This window comes from Ursus arctos, unplaced genomic scaffold, assembly GCF_023065955.2.
Source record: "Ursus arctos isolate Adak ecotype North America unplaced genomic scaffold, UrsArc2.0 scaffold_5, whole genome shotgun sequence".
In the NCBI taxonomy this organism is placed as follows: domain Eukaryota; kingdom Metazoa; phylum Chordata; class Mammalia; order Carnivora; family Ursidae; genus Ursus; species Ursus arctos.
This window is the reverse complement of record NW_026623067.1, coordinates 71,799,044-71,822,917: the sequence shown is the minus strand read 5'-3', so window position 1 is coordinate 71,822,917 and position 23,874 is coordinate 71,799,044. Positions and strand designations below refer to the sequence as shown.

The 23,874-nt window shown below is 37.5% G+C and overlaps 2 protein-coding genes across 5 annotated transcripts in view; one reads left to right on the top strand and one right to left on the bottom strand.

Annotated features, from left to right (window-relative positions):
* POLR3G (RNA polymerase III subunit G) overlaps positions 1-23,874 on the bottom strand; it is a 96,608-nt gene that overhangs the window by 40,098 nt on the left and 32,636 nt on the right. For 3 of the 4 annotated variants that reach the window (XM_048220729.2, XM_044384027.3, XM_057307491.1), the window contains one exon: positions 3,869-3,970. The gene's annotated coding sequence lies outside the window, so the exon portion shown is untranslated. Of the gene's footprint in view, positions 1-775; positions 1,082-3,868; positions 3,971-23,874 lie in introns of those variants that run through there. The other variant, XM_026498637.4, reaches the window with a different exon arrangement.
* Positions 1,036-13,941, top strand: MBLAC2 (metallo-beta-lactamase domain containing 2). Its single transcript, XM_026498639.4, has 2 exons — positions 1,036-1,955; positions 10,627-13,941. The coding sequence occupies exons 1-2, from the start codon at positions 1,502-1,504 to the stop codon at positions 11,010-11,012; spliced, it is 840 nt and encodes a 279-aa protein (XP_026354424.1). The 5' UTR covers positions 1,036-1,501; the 3' UTR covers positions 11,013-13,941.

Below are 23,874 nucleotides of genomic sequence, written 5' to 3'. Positions count from 1 at the left end.
AGCTGCCACCATAAGGATTTTCATAATTATTTTTTATAATGCTATCTCATGGGTATCTTTATAATTTTTCCCGGCTAAGTAGGGAGGTTAGTCAAGTTCTCTAGGGAATTTTTGAAGCCTAACTTGACGTTTCAGTAGCTGGGAGGTGCTAGGTGGGATCAGGGACCTGGGATTAATAGTAGGGGTGATTTATGTGCCTGACTGGGCCACACCCAGGCACCATCCACGTTTCCTATTCTCACAAGGTGCGACTGCCTCCACCTTTACTTAGTTGAGCCTTTCTATCAACTTTCTTTGCTCTCTTCCAAAAGCTGACAAACTAACCCAAAAAATGGAGAGTGGGGGAAGGAATAAAAAATTTCATTTTTTAGAAGATCAGAAAAACGTTAACAAATCCTCCCGCCACGATACAGGATAAAGCGCCAAGAGTTAGGAAAACATACTGAATAGTCGGTCCTTAAGCAGCAAGTCTGCGGCAATGACTCGTGCCTGAACCAATCATATAGTCACCAGATTTGAAAAACTACCATCAGTTAGAGAGCATAAATCCCCTTCTAACTCACTGCAAACAGTCCTAGGAAGTGGAGACTAGGTAAAATCTGGAAAGAACGGGTTTCAAAGATTTTGAAGGGATTAGAAGGAAAGGTAAAGGCTATCTTCCAACGCCCCTTAGTGAATCGCCACCCCTGACTTCCCCCACCTTCTCCATGTGCCCCTTTAACTTCTCTCTACCCTCTGCATCTCCTCCCAACCCCTCAATTGCTCCCTCTGTTACCTGCTCACTAAGTCTCGAGGCTTGGGTAAAACTGTGCAGCCGAGGTGCCGGCCGGCAAGGAAGGGGTGCAGATAGAAGGCGCGGGCGCTGGGACACCCGTTCCACCTCGGGAGAAGCGCGCTCCGCCCTCCACGCGGCCTCAGAGCCCAGTTCGGATCCCAACCAGTTAGCCCCACCCACTCCCTAGCTAGGCCCCGCCCGCTGGGCAAAGAGCTTTTTAGCCCTTGGCAGGCGCCGTACTCCTGCATCCGGTTTGGCCTGACTCTTTCGGCGCCGGCTGGAAGTGCGCTTCGCAGCGCGCAGCGGGTGGGAGGACCTGGCACCTCCCCCGACTTGCTTCTCCCCTCTGCAGTCAGACCCCCGGGGTGAAGAAAGTATCTCCTGGGTTTCCAGTCTGCTGCAGTGCCCCTGCATTAACGCTCCCTCGTGCTGCAGCTACTGAAGCCGAGATTACTCCAGCGCCTAGGTGCGGGCAGAGCAAGCTTTGCTTTCTGCGGACCTGGCTGGAGGGTGCGGGCAGAGTCTCCAGGCCGCGTCTCGGCGCGTCCTTCCTCCTAGTTCTCCCCCCGCCCTCGCACCTCCGGATCCCCCGCCCTCTCCTCGCTCTACGCCTCCTTCCTGGCTGCAGGCTGACCGCTCCACACCATCGCAGCGCCTAGCGTCCGGACAGCCTGCCGGAGGCACACACGCCTACACCCACACCGCCCGACCGCACCCCTGCCCAGTATGTCCGCGCTCGAGTGGTACGCCCACAAGTCCCTGGGCGACGGCATCTTCTGGATTCAGGAACGCTTCTACGAGTCCGGCAACCGCGCCAACATCTGGCTGGTGCGCGGTTCCGAGCAAGATGTGGTGATCGATACCGGCCTGGGGCTGCGCAGCCTCCCGGAGTACCTGTACTCCTCCGGCCTCTTGCAGGATCACGGGGCCAAAGAGGACGCGGCGTGCCGGCCACTGCTGGCCGTGGCCACCCACGTGCACTTCGACCACTCCGGAGGCCTTTACCAGTTCGACCGGGTGGCCGTGCATCACGCCGAGGCCGAGGCTCTGGCTCGCGGGGACAACTTTGAGACCGTGACCTGGCTGTCTGACAGCGAGGTGGTACGGGCGCCCAGCCCCGGCTGGAGGGCCAGGCAGTTCCGAGTGCAGGCGGTGCAGCCCACCCTCATCCTGCAGGATGGTAATGGGCCCTCGCGGGCGCGCGCTCTGTCATTAAGGGAGGGGATTGGGAAAAACTGTTCGAGGGATGCATGTTGCAGACGTGCGTGGCTGTAAGCTGGCCTGTTTTGTCACATCGCAGAAACACCACTACTGTTTCTCCCTTCCCTGAATAGAAGCCCACTCGATCGGAGCCAAGGCCATCGTAGCCTTCTCTACCAGAGACCAGTTCTGGCACCGTGTGGCAACGCCAAGTACTGGAATTAAAGCCGGGCCCACTCCCTAGTCAGTTTCCTGTGTAAGGTACAGTAGTAACACCACAGAGGCTTGTGACTAGGGATTTCCCATTCTATTCCCGAACACCTGTGTGATTTCCAGATGCTTTTCTAGCGAAAAGACTTCTAAGGAATGACTCTTCACAGAGAGCTCATGACATGCTTGTTCTTTTGAGGCCGGCTGACTTCATCCGCTATGTCAGTGGTCATTGCTGGGTATGAGCAATTCCCACCTGTAGGTTTAGAAAGCCACTAGAGAGCAGTGGTTCCAATCCGCTTGTGCATCCTTATCTTCCAGGTAGGTTTCTGTTCTTGATATAGCCTCATTAGAGAAAAGCTTGATAGCGAACATAAGTAGAGTATGTGAGTCCTACATTATGACAATATATGGTCTGGTTTAAAGCAAGGCCTGAAAAAATTAATAAGGAGGTTATTTCCGGTGATGGTGAAGTATGTGGACTAATGTATGGATAGCCTTGGGCCTCTGGCTCTGTAAAAGACAGGATGGGGTCAGAGAGAAGCTAATGGAATAAAATACAGTAGAATAGGGCCCCAGCCCTCTCAACCCCAGCAGGCACTTAAATAATTGAACTAATTAGCTACAATAGCGATATTTGTATGTTAATTTCCTTTTTTCTTTTTAGAATACTTTTGTTGATTTCATTGTATCTTTACAACACATTTGAATGAGGTGGCTGACCCCTAATTAAATGGCTTGCCTGGAGTCCACGGAGCAAGATAGTGACAAAAGCTAGGATTTGAACCAAGGCAAAATAGATCAAAGCATGCAGATCATAAATCCTACCCCATAAATATATTATGGTAATTCTGAGTAGGATATGAAATCTTCTCACATTTTCATCTTGAAAGCATTTTAATTACCAATTTTATTTATTAAAACGTTCCTCCAAAAGGAAGAAAAGTCCTGTTGCACAATAAGGCTACTTTATGACTGACCAATATGACAAATAATGACATATTTTACAATAATCAGTTTTTTGTGCAGATGAGAGCTTCATCACTTGAAATATAAAAAAAATAGAAAGCCAGATTCTGTACCTCACACCACACTGAAAAAGTCATTTCATTAAAATTTAAATCTAAAGATTTAAAAAAAGACTGGTTAGGTGGGAATCATTATCTGACAATTTGAGATGAAAGGAAAGTACATTTACAGTATTTCTTGTATTTCTTGATAAAATTGATACTTCTTAGAGGTAGGATTTCCATGCAGTTGATGGGTATTCAGAGTAAATTAATTGTAGCACTGAGACCAAAAAATGTTTACATTAGTATTTAAAATATATTAACTTCTCTGAATGAATACATTACTTCTGATTTATTTACTTTTGCTCCTGTTCCAGCAATAGGAAATCAATGGTGAAAGAATGATAAGAATTACTGTTTTATAGATGAAGAGTCCAAGCAGGCCTGAATATCATGCCTAAGGTCACATATCCAGTTTGGAAAAGAGCTGGGACTAAAATCCAGGTTTCCTAAATCCCAGTTGATGGTAGTAACATTACACCATTTTGGAACTGCAGGAGGCCTGTAAGTCTTTGAAAATGTGAAAAAAAAGCTTAATATTTACCAAACACTTAAAGCTGAGGATAGTGTGTTAAATCAAAAGGTGTTTTTCATTAAGAGCAGAATGCCTCACCTCTCAAGTAGTATCTAATTTCCTCTTTTCTCAGGAATATTAATTTCCTTTCTCTTCTGAATGGTGTGGCCTGCTAACTTGCTGTTATCATAATCCAGATGCCTAGAAGGAGATATAAAATATTTATATGAAAAATTCATACACAGTTACACACACACACATGACCAGCACATATCCAAACAGCATAAAGTCGTTGCTTTAGTTAGAGCATAAGGAGACTGAAGTCTAGTTTATTACATTTCATTTAGTGAACTGATGATCACCTAAATCTGGGCACCATATAACTAGACCAAAAGATGACTTGTAAATGAGGGACAAAGAGGGATCATTATCCAGTTTATCATCTTAGATGGAAAAACAACTCCTTCTACTAATAGTGAAATAGTATCTTCCTACAAGAAGATAGATAAAACTGAGGTTAATATAGTACCTTCTTCTTGACTGGGCATACATCTTTTTGTCTGTTATTTACAATATTCAAATGAAAAGAAGTGCAGGCATTTGTCCCCTGTTATATATGTTTAAACAATTTGCCCAGAGTCACCAAAATAAACACAGTTAATGACAGGTGGACTTAAATCATTTGGGGAGTTTAAAAACAAAAAAACAGATTCCAGAAAGGTAGCAGGTTGAAAAACTCATCTAACTTGACTCCATCCCAAGCCTGACTAAGACTACTATAAAGGGACCATGATTTGTCTGTTTAACTATAAATCCATATTGAACTATTTCGGACACTGCAGAGTAAATGTGATAACTGAGTCAGCAGTTTTATCTTCTGGCAGCAATGGGAAATGAAGAGCCAATCCAGTTTGTACTGCAGGAACCTTAAAAGACTATTATTGAGCTCAGGATTCAGTATGGAAAATAGAAGAAATTTGTGTGTGTGTGTGTGTGTGTGTGTGTGTGTGTGTGTTCCCTACTAGTTTTCAAGAAGGATTTACCCCCCAAGTAGCAAATTGGAAGAATCTTATCTGGGAAATGTATCCAGCCCTGGAGGAAAGATAAAGATGCTGATCTCTAATCAATCTTTGGCTTGATCTCTCTACAGTGAAGCCTTGGTCACTAGTTCCCCATGCATGTGCTTCAGGCAGCCTTTTCACCCCCCATTCTTAAACAGGCAACCAAGCATTATGAAAAATCTGAGAAAATCGTCTAACTTGAGATCAAATACTAAAACAAATAGCATAAAGCAATTTGAGAGCTGAAGACTATCATTAATAGCATCGGGATGACAGAAGCTATTGCATTCAAGACATCCAAAGGACAAGAGGATGCTTTAAAAATAAGCAACAAGAGGAAAAAAATAATAGAAAAAAATAAAAAGCAACAGAACAGTATATGCACACACACAGACACACACACATACAAGAGTCTTGGAATTTAAAACGGCAGGAGTTGTTTTTTTTTAAAGATTGATTTCAGGCACATGTGCAATAGGGGGAGGGGCAGAGGGTGAGGGAAAGAGAGAGGCAGACATGTGCCTGCCCCATATGGGGGTTGACATGGGGCTCAACGTGGGTCTTGATCCCGTGACCCTTAGAAGATGACCTGAGCCAAAATCAATAGTCACTTAACTGACCGAGCCACCGGGGCGCCCCTAATAATGGTAGAAGTTTCTTAGTAGAACTGGAAGCTAAAGTTGAAAAACTTAAAGAGCAGATATGCAAAATGAAAACCAGGAGAGAACCAGTAGAGGACCAGTTTGGAAAATTCATCATTGGAGTAAAAGAGACACAGGTAGAATAGAGAAAGTTGAGGAAAAGAAAGTATAATAAAGATAACTTCTGTAAATATCCCATAATTAAGGGACGTAAAATTTTAGATTGAGAGAGCCCACAGAGTTCCCAGCATGAATAAAAACATACCCAATCAAAGGTACATTATTGTAAAATTTCAGAATACTGGAATCAAGCTTCCAGAAATTTAAATTAAAAAATCCTGGGTGGCTCAGATGGGTGTCTGCCTTCAGCTCAGGTCATGATCTCAGGGTCATGGGATCAGCTCTAGGTAGGGCTCTGTGCACAGCAGGGAGTCTGCTTGTGGATTCTCTCTCCCTCTGTCTCTGCCACCACCCCCCCCACCCCCAACTCTCTCTCTCTGTCTCAAATAAGCAAATAAATCTTTTTTAAAAAGTCTTTGGACAGATCATAATAGCTCTGGAGCTAGAAAAGAACTATGCCTTATTTGAATACAATTTATTTCCAATTTAGAATTCTACATCCATTTCACTAACAGTGAAGTTCTCAAAAAGATTATTGCCCACATGCTGTTACTTAGAAAGTTACTAAGATATAATTTTATCCTATTTACTCCCTTCAAAATAAGGAAATAAAGCAAGAGGAAGACATGGAATACAGGAAACAGGAGATTAAATACCAGAGAAAGTTGAAAGGGAGCATCAGGATGATGGCAAAGATAACACTCCCAACAATGATACTATGCCAGGCATAAATAGCTCCACACTAGAGCAATTAAATCATTACTCTTTGGAGGATGAGAGGATGAGAAATATATACATGTGTAGTGCCAGTAGAAGAGTGAAGAGTAAAGAGAGCTAAAAATTCTTATATTTCATAGTAGAAGTCAACCACTATCATCTAAAATTTTAAAACCAAGAAATGGTAATACATGAATGAAATCAGTACAGTATATCTCATTGGTAAATCAAGAAATGAAATATAAAAATTACTTAGAGATGGGTATATCTAGTAGAGGCAGCTACCAGAAGAAAAATTGTTGAAAAGTGGTTGATTCTTGGGAGCAGGATTAGAGATAGAGTCCAAATGGGGCAAATAACTTTTTCTTACATTTTAAGCCCTTTTGGAATATTTTATTTGAAATATGTACATATATTTTTTTGATTAAAAATGGCATAGCTCTCCTTTTGTTTAAGTCTTTAATTTCTCTTGACGGTGTTTTTATATTTTTCAGCGTATAGATAGAACAAAACATCTTTTATTAAATTTTTCTTTGTAAGTATTTTCTTTTTAATGCTATTGTGAATGAAATGGCTTTTTATATTCATTTTTTTGATGGCTCATTGATAATTTATAGAAATACAATTGATTTTTTTTTTAAGATTTTATTTATTTGACAGAGATAGAGGCAGCCAGCAAGAGAGGGAACACAAGCAGGGGGAGTGGGAGAGGAAGAATCAGGCTTCCAGCAGAGGAGCCTGATGTGGGGCTCGGTCCCAGAATGCCGGGATCATGCCCTGAGCCGAAGGCAGATGCTTAACGACTGAGCCACCCAGGTGCCTCAATACAATTGATTTTTTAAAAGATTTTATTTATTTATTTATTTATTTGACAGAGCGAGAGAGAGAGCTCAAGCAGGGGGAGCAGGAGAGGGAGAAGCAGGGTCCCTGCTGAGCAGGGAGCCCTGTGCAGGCTCAATCCCAGGAAGGACCCTGGGATTGTGACCTGAGTTGAAGGCGGACGCTTAACTGACTGAGACACACAGGCACCCCTACAATTGATTTTTGTATCTGATCTGGTACGCTGTGACATTGCTAAACTTGCTTTTTAAATTCTCTAGCTTTTTTGTACATTTCTTAGGATTTTCTACAAAAAGATCTTGTTATCAGTGAATAAAGACAGATTTACTTCTTTTCTAACTCTGTGTGACATCACTCTCTTTTTCTTGGCTTATTGCACTGGCTAGAATTTTCAGTGTAATGTTTAATAGAATTGGTAAAAGTAAACATCCTTGCCTTGTTCTTATCTAGGAGGAAAGCATTTAGTGTTTCTATTTCGGTGTTATGTTAGCTGTAGGTTTTTCATAGGTGCTGTTTATCAAGTTGAGGACCTTCCCTTCTCTTTCTAGTTTGCTGAAAGTTTTTACCACCGGTAAGGGTTGGATTTTGTCGTATGCTTTTTGTGCATCTATTGAGATATTCATATGGCTTTTCTCCTTTATTTTACTAATATAGTATATTACAGTACTTGATTTTCAGAGGTCAAACCAAATTTACATTCTGGGATAAACCCCATTTGGTCATTATTCTATTTATAAATTGCTGTATTTAATTCACCAATATTTTGATAAGGATTTTGGGACTACTTTCATTAGGAATATTGGTTTGTAGTTTTGTTTTTTTACATTGTCTTTGTCTAAAATTGAATTTGAAAGCTTTCCCTCCTCATCTATAGTCTGAAAGTCTAAATTCTTTTGCTGTCATGAGCAACTGACAGAATTGACCAATGGGGCCATCTTTGAGCCTGGACTTTTCTTTGTGGGGAGATTTAAATTATTAATCAATTTCTTTGCTTGATATAGGTCTACTTAGATTTTCTGTTTCTTCTTCAATCACTTTAGGTAATTTGTCTCTTCCTAAGAACTTGTCTATTTCAACTAAGTTGTTAAATTTGTTGACTTAAAGTTATTCATAAAATTCCCTTATACTCCTTTTAATTTCTTTAGGGTCTGTAGTGATACCCCTTCTTTCATTCCTGATTTTTGCAGTTTGTGTTTTCTCTAACTTGTTTCTTCATCTAGTCAGTGGTATATCAATTTTGTTGCTCTTTTCAATGAACCAACTATTGGTTTCTTTGATTTTTTTCTATTGATATTTGTTTCTTATTTTATTTATTCCTGCTCCAGCCTTCATTATTTATTCCTTAACACTTAGTTTATATTTGATTTGCTCCTTTTCCTAACTTCTTAAGATCAAAACTTTGGTTAGAAACTTTGAATTTAAACAGTTAACCCTTTATAAATAAGCATTTAAAGCAATAAACTTTTTTCTAAGCACTATGTTAGCTGCATCCCATAAATTCTGATATATTTTATTTTTATTTTCATTCAGTTCAAGAGATTTTCTAATCTCCTTTGTGATTTCAGCTTTGATCCATAAGTTATATAGAATTGTGATGCTTACTTTGTGTGTATTTGGATATTTCCCATATTTATTTTTGTTATTAATTTCTAATTTAATTATGTTGTAGTCAAAGAACATATTTTTATGATTTTATTCCTTTCATATTTACTGAAACTTGCTTTATTGCCTCACTGTATAGCCTGATGAATATTCCATGTGCAATTAAAAAGAATATATGCTGTTTTAAGAGAAAGTGTTTCATATAGGTCACTTAGGTCAAGTTGGTTGATAGTGTTGTTCACATCTTCTGTATTCTTACTGATTTTCTATCTACTTGTTTTACGAATATTCAGAGAGGAATATTTAAATCTCTAAGCATAATTGAACTATTTATTCTTTTTTAAAAAATATTTATTAGAGAGAGAGAGAGAGAGAGAGCATGAATGAGCATGGGGGGGCAGAGGGAGAGGGAGAAAGAGTCTTAAGTAGAATCCATGCTGAGCATGGCGCCTGTCATGGGGCTCAATCTCACGACCCTGAGATCATGATCTGAGCTGAAATCAAGAGTCCAATGCTTATCCAACTGTGCCACCCAGGTGCCCCTGAACTGTTTATTCTTATTTCAGTTCTGTCAGTTTTTATTTCATGAATTTTTAGTCTCTATTCTAGGTACAAGCACACTTATAATTTTTTAGTGTGTCCACTTAATGTATATCCTAATAAAATGTACCTCTTTTCTTCACTAATAGTCCTTATTTTGTCTAATATTAATATAGCCACTCTAGTTCTCTTATTAATCTTTATATGGTATAACTTCTTCAGCCTCTTTTTGTCTTTGACCTTAAGTTCCTCTTTTATAGACTGCGTATGTATCTTGCTTTTTATTATTATTATTTATTTTTATTTTTTAAGATGTTATTTGAGAGACAGAGCACATATGCACAACTGAGGGGAGAAGAGGTGGAGGGAGAGGGAGAAGCAGACTCCCTACTGAGCAAGGAGCCTGACACAGGACTCGATCCCAGGATCCTGAGATCATGACCTGAGCCTAATTCAGACACTTAACCAACTGAGGCAGCCCCTGTACCTTGCTTTTTAAATCTATTTTGACAATCTCTGCCTTTGATTAGAATGTTTATCCCTTTAACATTTAATGTAATTATTGATATAGTTGAATTTAGGTCTGCCATTTTGTTGTTTTCTATGTCTATTTCTTATTTATTCCTCTTTTCCTCTTTCATTGTCTTTTAGGTTTAACAAGTTCCAATTATTACAGTTTTAATTCTATTAACTTTTTAACTATATGTCTTTAATTTTTTTCTGTGTGTACCTTTGCACTAAAGATAACAATATGGAACTTTTAAATTATGATGATTTACTTAAGATAGTACTGATTTAAATCCAGTGAAATAGCAATTTTGCACTCAGACCTCAAAGAGCAGCATTTATGAATTGTGTCATCAGGATACTTGTACCATGGATGTACTGAAAAATAAAAGTTTTGCGGTCAGATAAGTTTGAGAAATGGTACAATCATATCTCCCTTGTGTATATCTACAATGTAGATTAGCATATTAAAAAGTTCTCAGAAGCCTTGTAGAAAAAAAGCTGCTTCATTTTTCTCAAAGGAAAGACTTCTAAAACTATTTGACTACAGAATCTTCCTTTTCTTTTATGTAACACAACAACCTACAGAAATAGTGTTCCACATAACTCACTTCGACAAACACTGGTCAAGCAAACAATAGAAATGAAATATGGGCAACTTATTTTTATTTTTAAATCATCATTAAGAAATATTGTATTTTTGAAATAAAATTAAAGTAAATGTCATCCTTCCAGACCTCTTTGAAACCACCTAATGTTCTTTTATTCTTTAAGTGATTGAAGTCAAGTATATAACATGTTTATCTGTAAACTCTGTTTCCATTTGTAGGGGATGTGATCAACCTTGGTGACAGACAGCTCACTGTTATGCACATGCCTGGTCACTCCAGGGGCAGTATTTGCTTACATGACAAAGACCGAAAGATTCTCTTCAGTGGAGACGTGGTGTATGATGGATCACTGATTGACTGGCTCCCATACAGCAGGATAAGTGACTATGTTGGAACCTGTGAACGTCTGATAGAATTAGTGGACAGAGGTCTGGTAGAGAAGGTGCTTCCTGGGCACTTCAATACCTTTGGTGCTGAAAGGCTTTTTCGATTGGCTTCTAACTATATTTCAAAAGCTGGGATATGTCACAAAGTTTCTACTTTTGCTATGCGATCTCTTGCAAGTTTAGCCTTACGTGTAACAAATTCTAGGACCTCACCCTAGTATCTATACCGATAACCTATTGTGATTAGTTCTATAAATTAATCCAATTCATTTTGTGCTGTTTAAAATGATAATATTGAGCATTTCAAGAAGTACTTTACTAGAGAAAAAAAGATTGAGAATGAGTAAGCCAAAAAAGGAGGTTCTTTGTTTAATTTTTTTTCTTTCTTCCAAATAAGAAATCGCTTAAATAAGCTTATACTTTGCCAAGCTGTCATCTTGTAATATTTGTCACCTTGTAATATCCAGAAATGACATAGAAATATATGTGAAAGCAAGGAGGCATTTTGCAGTAACAGAAAGAACTGTCCTTTGCCTCACATTTGTCTTATTTTATGTCTTAGATGACATAGAAAAAGAGGCATAAAGTTTTATGTTTATACTCCAAACTTGATATTTTTAGTATATTATTTAAAGATAAAGGTTCTTGAGTTTAAAATACATTAGTACTCAATACAAACATATAAATTAACATTTAAAATGACAGCTGAAACAATCCATTGTTATGGCATAGAATTTTTAAGCTTCGTTTATTTATTCTTAATGTAATTATAGTGTACATTATATGTTGTGAAATTTTACTTACAAAGAGTACAATGAATTTTGTTTTATTGCAAAGCTTTAAATATAACTTGCAGAGCGCTTCAGTAAAAAGCTACTAATAGCGTTGTTTGTTATGTGCGTGTAATATTTTCAATCGTAAAAGTGAAATTCAAATGTCTGTAGTTTAATTACAAATTGTCAGATTTCTCAAAAGGACACTGTCAGGCAAATTTGAAAATATACACATTGAAAATAATTTTTTATTATATCCTATTTTAATATTAACAGCTATTATAAACAAAATTTTTCTTATTAAATAGCAGCTTCAGTATATGTGTCATATTTTATAGTATCACAACAATTATAGAGATCTACGGCATCCTGATAGAAATCATTCTTTTACTTACCATCACATACATATGTATCACAGAAGGCTTTTCAGATTAATTGCAAAATATGCGTTAGATATTGACTTAGAGTGAATTGCCTTTTTTATCCTGATTCACAACACCTATTCCTGTTCAGTATTCTTTGTCTTGAATGAAAAGAAGTCTACATTTATAAAGTTATAGGAAAGGTTTGCCCACTATTTAGTAAAACATTTTGGTTTGGTGCTCTCTATAATTTATTAAAAAGCCTTTTGGAATATTTCATAAAGGTTTTTTAAACAGGTTTTTCACTGCCTTTTTTATTATTGACATGTCCAAAACCAAACTGAGATAGCTTTGGGAACCAGATTTTTTAGTATTAGGAAGGTTTAGCAACTTTGATTTCTGAAAAATTGTGAAATGTTCCCAATTCCACCCACCCAGGTTCTTTGGTCTTATATTCATTCAACACATGCACATCCACACATATCACATGCATACACACAGTCACATACATATATACATGCACAGTATTGTGCGAAACACTGTGGAAGCTTAAGAAGTCAAAGAGACTACATTTTAGCTGGAAGTAGAAGGCAAATAAAACACGAATAATAATATATGCAGGTTGAAGCTAATAGAAACTACACAATAGTATCAGGGACATAAGTGGAGGGATGTGGAGTTTGGTTAGGAAAAGATTCCTGAAGGAGGGGTTTTTCAGTCAGATTTGGAAAGACAATTTGTTAGGTGGTCAGAGTAGCGGACAAAAGATCCAAGAATAGGGATGGAAGCATTGCTGTGTAAAGTAGGCTATTCCTTGTGACAATTTAAACTTAATGTTCAGGAATCTTAGATCTTCCAAACACCAAGTATTTAGCATGAGAAAGGTGGGTTTGTGATTGTGTATATAAGAATCATCCTCAATGACAGACAAGCTACACTGCCACATGCCACCAAATGAATCTTCTTATTCAAGGCAGTAGGTCTGTTTCAATTGATAGTACAACATCAAGAATATAGATTTGGTTCAGGGCAACTACAATCACTTAATGAGCCTTAAATATAGCCATTATTTTTGTATCAGTAGCACAAAAAAACAAACAAACCAAAAGTCCTTAACCATTGACCATTTTATCATACTTTAGGACTTTAAAAAAAAATCAGGGTATAGTAGGCACTAAGTTTTATTGAGAAATATTTAAACCTGATGAAGGCTTTCTTTATTTCTTAAAAGCATAATTTTTCAAAACATGTTAATTTTATTTTTAAATTTCCAAATTTTTTTTCAGTTTTTCAAGTTGTACAAAAACATAAGACTGTGATATTTTGCTTTTGTTTCAGTGTGAATAAATTGGGGAAAGGATCTATCATTCATTTAGTGCCCATGCTATGCATTTTAAAATATGCATTATTTAGTTTAATCCTGGCCCCAGTGCCAAGAAATAATTGACCAGCCTCACACAACATAACTTTGAACAAAGCTGGTAATTGAACACAGGTCTGTCTGCATCCCAAACTGTGCTCTTTCTCTTGTACCTGCACAATAACATAAAATTGGCAAAATGTATTTTTACTTTCCCAGATGCCACATGTGCCAAGAATAAATCAAGTGATGTTAAGCATAATAATAGCATATTTTAAAAGAAGCTTTAAAAAATATATATTTTCACCCTGACAGTGACCCATGTTATTATTTATGGTTTTTGGAACTAAGAGTATGTAAGTATAATTCAAAATTGCAAAAATGTAAGACATTTAGGAATAATCTTTATTTGTATTGTTAATAACTTAATCTTTGGAAATTCATTTTCCTTATTTGGTGTTTCCTTTTAACTAAGAAGTCTAAAACAAACAAAAACCTTGTGTGTTATCCTGATATAGTTGAATAAATGATTATGTGTAGTTCTTATATGACTAGTAAGATGATTGTGACATGCACAAATTGTCTTATAATTTTCAGATAAGTGTAAGTAAATATTTGTGTGATAAATATTAAAGTGGACATTTTATTTCAATCTCTAGCTGGTATTTTTTTCTAATATTAGCATATTCCCATTTAATTTCTTACAAGGATATTTCTTATGTGAAATGCAGTTTTTTAAATGTGTAATAAGTAAGATATCAAATCTGTGGGCAAGAATAGGGAATCCAGAAACTGAAAATGCCCATATAAACTTTTAGTAGTTAATAAATATGGCATTTTAAATCAGTGGATAAAAGATGAGCTATTCAGTATGTATCCCAATTGTTGATGTGGGAAAAAAGGCCCTTGACAACATAAAAATAAATTCCAAATGGATTAAAGATCTAAGTTTGAAAAATGGAACCATATGTGTATTAAAAGAAAATTTAAATCATGTTTAAGATATTAGGATAGGGAAGATCTTTATATAGAAATAAAAAGCAAGATTATCAAAATTTAAAATGTCCTAGAACTCAGATGCCAGAAAGTGAAAAAGATAAATTAAAAGAAAATATTCACAAATTGCATAACAGCAATTTTTGTTTTAATAACTGTAAAGAATGCCTACAAATCAATAAGAAAAATGTCAACTACTTTAGTAAGGGAGGGAAGACCTTTCCTGTACCCTCAGTTTCTGTGGCTGGCCTGAGGATTAAACTTTAAAAACACAAATTAACAGCAGCAAAGCATACAACTTTTATTTCATGTTAATAATTTTACATGTATGTGGAGGCTTTTATATATAAGAAATGAAAAGCCAAAGAAGTGGATAGTATTGAGAGTTTATATACCATTTTAACAAAGAACAATAAATTCTGGAGACTGATGAGACAGAAAAAGAGGGTTTGGACTAGTGTTGGTAAACTGTGGGAAAATGACTAGGAAATAGATGAGGGAAACTAATGAAGGACAAGGAGTTTTCTAAAATGTTTGTTGATACAGATTAAGCTTGGTGTCAACTCCCTGTCTCCAGTGATACGAATGTTCTCTTCTTCCTGATACCAGCAAGGGCACCTTCTTTATGGGAAACTGTATGCCCTGTTTTAGGTAGAAAGGGAAAGGTCAAAGAACCCTTCCTGTGTCTGCTTTTTCTCACCCATCTTCAGGTCAATCAGTATGCCAGAGTGGCCTATTTTGGGATGGTATGTTCTTTTCCCCTTTACTACCTAATACAAAAATGGGTAAATTATATGAACAGGTCATTCACAGAAGAGGTAACACAATGGCCAATAAACATACAGAATTATGCTGAACCTCAGCAGTAATCAGGGAAATGTAAATTTAAATAATAAGACAGTTTACTCTAACCGGATTGGGAAATTTTGAGAATATGGAGTATTGGCAAGTGTAAGGGTAAGTGGATATTTTCATGCTGTGCTGCTAAAAGTGTAAAACGCTTCCAGCCATTTGGGGAGGGGGCAATTTTGGAGTGTGATTTGGCACATTCTAATTTTAGGTTAAGAATTGTAGACTGAGCATGTATCTTTACCTCTGCTCTTTTCTGAAACTTAGTAAAATGACAGGAAAATCATTTTTTTACTGACCGAAACTCAAGAACATCAAGAGTGGTAAAGGAGACAAGCACATTAACATTCTGACCCTGAAAATCTGACAGATGAATGAAAACTAATTTGGTAAACCCAAGAAAGCAGAAAACAAGAATAAGGAAAGCCAAGAAGCGATCTTATTACAACACAAGTCCCCCTGCTTGCCCCTGCAAAAGGCTTAGAAATTGATAGTACCAGGTACTTCTAGGAGTTGTGGTAAAGGTCTTTTTTATTTAAATTCTGTTTGCAATTTAGACCACCAAATCCCTCCCTAACTAGACTACTAAGCAATTTCCTCTCCCCCACCTCAGGGAAAATTGGAGGTTATTTTAGATTTACCATGAAGTTAAATAATCTGTAGCTTTAGGACCTAGCACTTGCATGGGCCCCCGTCATGGGTCTGAGAGGGGCCCAAGAAGTGTGTTCAGATGGTCATTTATTTGTTTTAATTTGAAAAGCTAAATTTTTTTTATTGTTTTTCTCAAAGCCCCCAAATTGCATGTTTCAGATCCCACAAACTGTAATTTGCTTCTGACTCTAGGATTATTATGTGGAGAAGGTAAAGCAGGATCTCTATTGAGAGGGAAGTGAGCCTTGTTGAACTGGGGTTCTATATTGAAAACAGAGGGATTTACCAAAGGTTTATGTACAGTGAAAATTTGTATACTTAAAATTCACAGTCCCAGAAACTCTTCCAACCTGAATGTTGGCAGCTATTTGTAACAATTCTATCCTCCAGGCAAGAGACTGAAAGATACTTTTCTTAGAAATTTGACACCTAAAAGATGTAATGATACTGAATCTAGGGTCCCCAAAGAAAGGGCCCAGTGAAATCACCTTACAATGTACACCACAGCAGGGCTTCCCTTCCTTGCCTCTCCTACACATGGATCTCTATAAAGTGTCTTTCTTTCTTTCTTTCTTTCTTTCTTTCTTTCTTTCTTTCTTTCTTTCTTTCTCTCTCTTTCTTTCTTTCTTTCTTTCTTTCTTTCTTTCTTTCTTTCTCTTTCTTTCTTTCTCTCTTTCTTTCTTTTTTTTTTTAAAGATTTATTTATTTATTTGAGATAGAGAGTGCACACAAGCGGGGTGGTGGGGGAGGGAGAAGCAGACTCCCCACTGAGCAGGGTGCCTGATGTGGGCTCGTTCCAGGACCCTGAGATCACGACTTAAGCCAAAGGCAGATGCTTAACCGACTGAGCCACCCAGGCACCCCTAAAGTGTTATATTCTTAAGTTTAAATATATACACCAAAGCCAGCATCTTGTGGAAAAACCAAAAGAATAAATGGAAATGAATGGAAAAAACACTTAAAGCAGTAGGAAAATTTAACAAAATAGCAGTATATGAAATTAACACTAAAAACCTATAGTCTTCACCAAAGAAGACATACAGATGGCAATTAAACAACTAAGTTGTCCTTCAATAGGTGAATGGATAATTGTGGTACATCTAGACGCTGGAATGAGCTATCAAGTCATGAAAAGATATGGAGGAAACATAAATGCCTATTACTAAGTTAAAGATGCCAATCTGTAAAGACTACATACTGTATGATTCTGGAAAAGGCAAAATTAGAGATAGTAAAAAGACCTGTGGGTAGCTCAGTCGGTTGAGCTTCCGACTCTTGATTTCGGCTCAGATCACCACGTCAGGGTCTTGAGATTGAGCCCTGAGTCAGCCTCCATGCTCAGCAGGGAGTCTACCTGGGATTCTCTTTCTCTCCCTCTCCCTCTGGCCCTCCTCACTGCACTTGCTAGGGGCTGGGGCTGGGGGAAGGGATGAATAGGTAGAATACATAATGATGGTTACAAGTCATTATATATTTGTGGAATCTATAGAATGTATATCAAGAGTAAACCCTAAGGTAGACTGTGAACTTTGGATGAGTATGATGTGTCAATGAAGACATATCAATTGTAACATATGTTCTATTCTGATGGGGGATGTTAATGACAAAGGAGGCTATGCATGTGGGGGTAGGTGGCCTATGGGAAATCCCTACCTTCTCCTCAATTTTGCTATGAAAACTGCTCTAAAAAAAATAAAGTCTTCAAAAAATCTATAGTCTTGGGGCACCTGTGTGGCTCAGTTGGTTAATAAGCGTCTGCCTTTGGCTCAGGTCATGATCTCAGGGTCTTGGGATCAAGCCCTACATTGGGCTCCCTGCTCAGCCAGGGATTCTGCTTCTCCCTCTCTCCACTCATGAATCTTTCTCTCCCTGTCTCTCTCAAATAAATAAATAAAATCTTTAAAAAAAACTATTGTCTTTATTTATACAAACAAAAATGAGTTCAAAGATATAATTTATAATAATATAATAATAATATGTACTTAGAATAATTTTAAATACCTAGGCATACACCTAAAATATGTAAGGAAACAAACATAAATAAGAAATATATACAAATATATATATTTGTATGTAAGTTAAAACATATAGAAGGAAAGCTATGTTTTAAAAAACACTGTGTACTTGGATAGAAACAGTGGGAGACAATTCTCCATGGGTCTCTCATGCTTCTGCACAGCTGACAGAGGCACTGACTGCCTTTGCTCCACACTATCTTTTTAAAAAAATGTTTATTATTAAGATAAAATTTACATACCATAAAATTCACCCTGTTACAGTATACAATTCAGTGGTTTTAAGTATATTCACTAAAATGTGCAACCAACACCACAATCTAATTCCAGGACATTTTTATTACCACGTAAAGAAACTTTGTACCTATTGGCAATATGTCTGCATTTTTCTCTCCCTGCCAGGCCCAGGTAACCACTAATCTACTTTTTGTCTTTAGGGATTTGCCTATTCCAGACATTTCAGATAAATGGAATGACACAGCATGTGTCTTTGAGTCTGACTTCCTTCATTCAGCATAATGTTTTCAGAGCTCACCCATGTTTGTAGCACGTATCTCTGTTTCATTTCTTTTTATTGCCAAATATATACAACATTTTGATTATTCATTTATCCCTTGATAGACATTTGGGTTGCTTCTACTTTTTGACTATTGTGAAAAATGCTGCTACAAACTCAAGAAATATTTGTATGTGGTTGGGGACATGAGAGACTAAATGGAACAGAGGACAGCCAAGGCAGCAGAGCCAAGCTCAGGCTCATTTGATATGTTACTTGTGATGAGTTGCATGAGAAGAATTGTCCAATCAGAAAAGACACTTTGCTTTCCCGAAGTTAAATTTTTATATCCTTCATGGGTTGTTCCTGAGATTTGCCAATGCCTCATTTCCCATTATGAGTTTTAACTTTAGACACTGATCAAAATGGCTAAAATAGAATTCTATTGACTTTTTCTGTATTTGTGAGGGGCCTGGCAGTATGCTGTCTAGTGAAAGAAGGCAACACTATATTAGTAGTCATAATTTCAGTTATGTTTTTAAATTCTTCCTGTCAAAATCTTACTCTATAATTTGAATCTAGTATCATATGGGCCAGTCGTTTCAACCTGATATGCATATAAGACTTATCCCATGGAGTTTTATATAAATAAATATAGATGTCCAGAACCTATCCAGACATACCGAATCCTGTCACTTAATATTCTTAGTATATTTTTGGTATTCTATGTATATTATTCCTCAGGATTAAATGTTAGAGTTCAATATTTTTTTTTCCTTTTCAAAATTATGATCATCTATTTTTTATGGATCAGGTGAAACATTCACTGACCTCTTTTTTTTAAAGATGTTATTTATTTATTACAGAGAGAAAGAGAGAGAGTGCACAACAGAGACAGCACAAGCGGGTTGGAGGGGCAGAGGGAGAGGGAGAAGCAGGCTCCCCGCTGTGCAAGGCTGGATCCCAGGACCCCAGGATCATGACCTGAGCCAAAGGCAGATGCTTAACCAACTGAGACACCCAGGTGCTCCTCACTCAACTCTTTGAAAATAGGCTTAGTCATTGCCCCTTACAGACATTTTGTCAATTTTTTTGGAAATGGCTTTATTTGGTTTACATGCCATAGAAACAGCCGATTTCTTTGTCAGTTACATTCATCTTATTATGAACTCTAATTAGACCTTCCAAATTTGAAAATTATTAGTAATAAATTAGTCATAGCCATTTTAAGTCTCTCTCATTTATGGACAGTTTTTTTTTTTTTTTTTTTATTCTTATGCTTGCCTGAAGCAATCTACAATCAGCTACAGGTCTGAGTGTGCGTACTTAACAAAGAAGAATCAGTTCAGAGCCCAGGGGAAAAGGAATGTGCCAGCTACTTCAAACTATTGACACTTCAAAGAACAAGCTCTTGGGTACAGGCTTTTCATGATATCACTTAGCCAACTTTCAGAGCATACTGGGGGCTGGAGTCAGGATTCTAGAACACTTTAATTGAGAAGCAGATGGCTTCACAAGACTGCCATCTTAAGATCTAGCGAAAAAGAATTTCTTAGATAGTACTGAATAAACTGATAAAGGAAATTTTTATTGTGGTTATTTTTTCAAAACATTGTTGATACTGTCTTTTTTTAAAGTACTTTTTTGGGGCAGTACATACAGATCCTCCTTTTATTTACTAAAAAATATTTTATTCATTTATTTGTCAGACAGAGAGACAGCATGAGCAGGGGGAGGGGGAGCAGCAGGCAGAAGGAGAAGCAGGCTCCCCACTGAGCAAGAAGCCTGATGTGGAACTCAATTCCAGGACCCTGGGATCATGACCTGAGCCAAAGGCAGACACTTACCCAACCGAGCCACCCAGGCATCCCATTGATATTGTCTTAATGTTCTATTTTCTAGATATCTAAAGAAGCCCTTATCTTTCCTTCTTAAGCTAACTGTAGTCCACAGCAATTAAATAAACTTTTTGTAATCTGAAAACATTTAAAAAAAAGATATCAGCTTCTCACTGACTAGCCCCAGCCCCAACAGACACTCTTAATGATAGACTTACTTTGCAAGGTACTGTAGTTATTTGCATGGTTTCAGTGAGAATCTGTCCCTCTTTTTGCTAGGATATAATTGGAAAAATCATTAATAGAAGCAAGGTTGTTCCTACAATGTCATATTTAAGAATGGTACTCATTTAATCAGATATTATAGGCTGCTTTTCAGGAATTAAAACTGACCTTACTTATGCACCCACTGCCTACTGAGTCCTTTCTGGAAAGCTGTCCTTTGCCTGCCTTACAGAGTCTCTGCTATAGACTGAAGTTTGTGTCCCTCGAAATTTATATGTTGAAACCTAATCCCTAACATGCTGGTATTTGGAGTTGGAGACTTGGGGAGGTGATTAGGTCATGAGGACAGAATCTATATGAATGGGATTAATGCCCATATAAAAGAGGTCCCAGAAAGTTCCCTCATCCCTTCTGCCATGCAAGTATGCAGTGAAAAGGCAATTGTCTATGAAGCAGGCCTTCACCAGACATGGAATCTGCCTTGATCTTGGACTTCGCAGCCTCCAGAATTGTAATACATTATTGCTGTTTATAAACCACCTAGTCTATGGTATTTTTGTACAGTAGCCTAGAGGGACCAAGACAGTTCCAGACTTACAAGTGGTAAGAAATCTTGTTCCTGGTAGACCAGAAGCATTAGGATATTTTGCATACTTCAAGAATGAGGGATTTTCCCAAATTAATAAATACTATTTATTGAAATGCTGTTCAGAGAGTCTCTTGGGTTTGGTTTCCTTGTCTTGGAAGAGTAAATAGCAATGCATGAAATTCTTGTCTATCGATATGCAAATAAATTCTTTCTGGTAGAAGGAGAATAGGGACCATTCCATGCCAAAAAGCAAGTTTTTTGTCCCTCTATAAATTCATTTCAATATTTTTGGTCTACAGATATTTCTGTTCTTTGACTTTTCCTTTTAACCAGTTGTGACATTTTCCTGGTTCTCTCATTAAGAGTAAGTTAAATAGGGGTGCTTGGCTGGCTCAGTTGGAAGAGCGTGCAACTCTTGATCTCATGGTCATGAGTTTGAGCCCCTCGTTGGATGTAGAGATTATTTAAATAAATGAACTAAAAACAAAATAAGTTAAATAGAATTTTTGACACATGTTCATTTTATATCTATGTCAGAGCCATGATTTTAACCATCTCTGAAAATCATCCTTTAATATGACTTATTCTCATATTAGCCTGCTTTACAACACTTTTCACATGCCTAGCACTGTTTTGTTTCAGTTACATTATTTGCTTCTTACAACAATGTACTATAAAGCAGGTACTATTAATAGCTTGTCTCTCTCCACACCTTTGTTAGCAGATATCTATAAACAGAATTTATAGATAAATGAACTAGGATTAAAATCTAGGCTGTTTGGTTCCAACATCCACACTCTTTTTTTTTTTAAAGATTTTTTATTTTTATTTATTTATTTGACAGAGACAGCCAGCGAGAGAGGGAACACAAGCAGGGGGAGTGGGAGAGGAAGCAGCAGGCTCCCAGCAGAGAAGCCTGATGTGGGGCTCGATCCCAGAATGCTGGGATCACGCCCTGAGCCAAAGGCAGACACTTAACGACCGCGCCACCCAGGCGCCCCCAGCATCCACACTCTTAACCATTACTGCATACTCCGCATAAACAGAGAACACTTTCATGACTAATTTTGAGTCTCAGTTACAAAGATTTTTCAAGATAAATCTATAAATATGTTTCTAATTTTCATTTGGCTTCCCTTGGAGCTTGAAAATTAGGAAAAATGTGCTAGTGTTCATAACACCAATATTTCCAGTGATATTGAAAAATGTGGGAGAGTCATAATTACAAATTTGGAATTCTTGCACCATCCCTCCTCACCAGTAAACATCTTATAAGTTTAATTTTGTGTGATCACAGCTCTGGACCATGTTAAAAACAAGACAACAGTTTGAAAATGGAGTCATGTATGCTAAGCCCCATGTCACCAAACTGAGACTTAACCTAATTACAGTTTTGGTTTTCCCAGAAATGTTATCTTAAACCAGTCAATCAGGAATCGCCTGATCAGTGCTAGTTAGGTAATTTCCCTGAGAGACCACTGCCATCCACTAAAGAAAAGTAATTTTGGAATAACGAATCTGTTTTTTTGCCTAGTATAACTTCCGTGTTCCCACAGTCTTCTGGTTATAAAAGTCTTTCATTTTGTACAGCTCCTCAAACCTCCTTTCTATCTGCTAGATTGGAAGCTGCTTTACTGGAATTGATTTTTGCTCACATAAACTCTAAAAAATTTTAATATGCCTCACTTTATCTTTTAATAGCCACAATTAGAATAAGTCTGGGTCCTCAAGTTAGAAAGTCAAGTTCTATTGACTTTGGATAACTCTACCTCACTTCACCATTTCCAGCTTCCACTACAATTTCTTGACTGATTACTCTATAATAGTTGATAATGATAAAGATTCTATATTATCAAGGAAAGATTAAATTATATTCAAGAAACTTCTTAGAAAAACGGCAAGTATATAATACAATTTAAAACTATTTACATCCCAAATGGTCGAAGTAGGTTTTGAAGCTTAAAGGAAAGATCATCCAGTTATCCAGAAAACTGCCACCCAGAATGCTTTTATTTCCCAAGGTGTCCAGTTAGCTGAACTTTTATTGCATCTGTTAGCAGCTTTCCCTGCACTGCATGAAAGTCCATTCACCATTATTTAATAAAGTCCTGCTGGTATTCACCCTGGAGCATGCTATGCTGCATAAAGCTTCTTTAAAATCATGTGACTCAGGGGTGCCTGCATGGCTCAGTCAGTTAAGTGGCTGCCTTTGGCTCGGGCCCTGATCTCAGGGTCCTGGGATCCAGCCCCACATGGGGCTCCCTCCTCGGCGGGAAGTCTGCTTCTCCCTCTGCCCCTCACCCCTGCTTATGTTCTCTCTCTCTCTCTCTCTCAAATAAATAAATAAAATCTTTAAAAAGAAAAAGAAAACCATATGAATCAGCTCAACCTATATTCATTTCTGCAGTTGTTCTGCATGTGACTGCCTATCTCTCTTAGGTAATCCCAGGACTCACCAAAAGTGAATTACAAGTCTGCCATTAACTCTAAAGTTAAAGTCAGACGATCCCAGACCTAACCTTCAATTTAAACCAAAATAAAACAAAACAATAAACAACAAAAAACAATCCACATGTATTTGGGTGGTAGGAAAAAAAAGTAGATTGATATTTTAATTTCTTTATATAGAAGAGAGAGAAATAACAATTCTCAGCCTTGACTGAACATCTGAATCACGTAGGAGTTTTTAAAAATATGAATGCCTGGGATGCACATAAACCAATTAAGCAGTATATTTGGGGATCTGTAATTTTAAAAGCCTGGTTATCTCAGTGCTTAAAAGTTTCATTGGTTAATGTGATGCTTGGAGGATGGGTTAAGAACTGCTGGTAGAAACATTATTATATTTATATTTTGAATGTTGACTAAGGTAACTTTAAGTAATACATTTGTTAACCCATATTATTTCCCCCATCCTTTCCAAGAT

Bases quoted from the DNA above. Each gene is read 5' to 3' on its own strand.
- MBLAC2 (XM_026498639.4), top strand. From the start codon at position 1,502: ATGTCCGCGCTCGAGTGGTACGCCCACAAGTCCCTGGGCGACGGCATC. The intron at 1,956-10,626 runs GTAATGGGCCCT...TTCCATTTGTAG, and splicing joins CACCCTCATCCTGCAGGATG to GGGATGTGATCAACCTTGGT.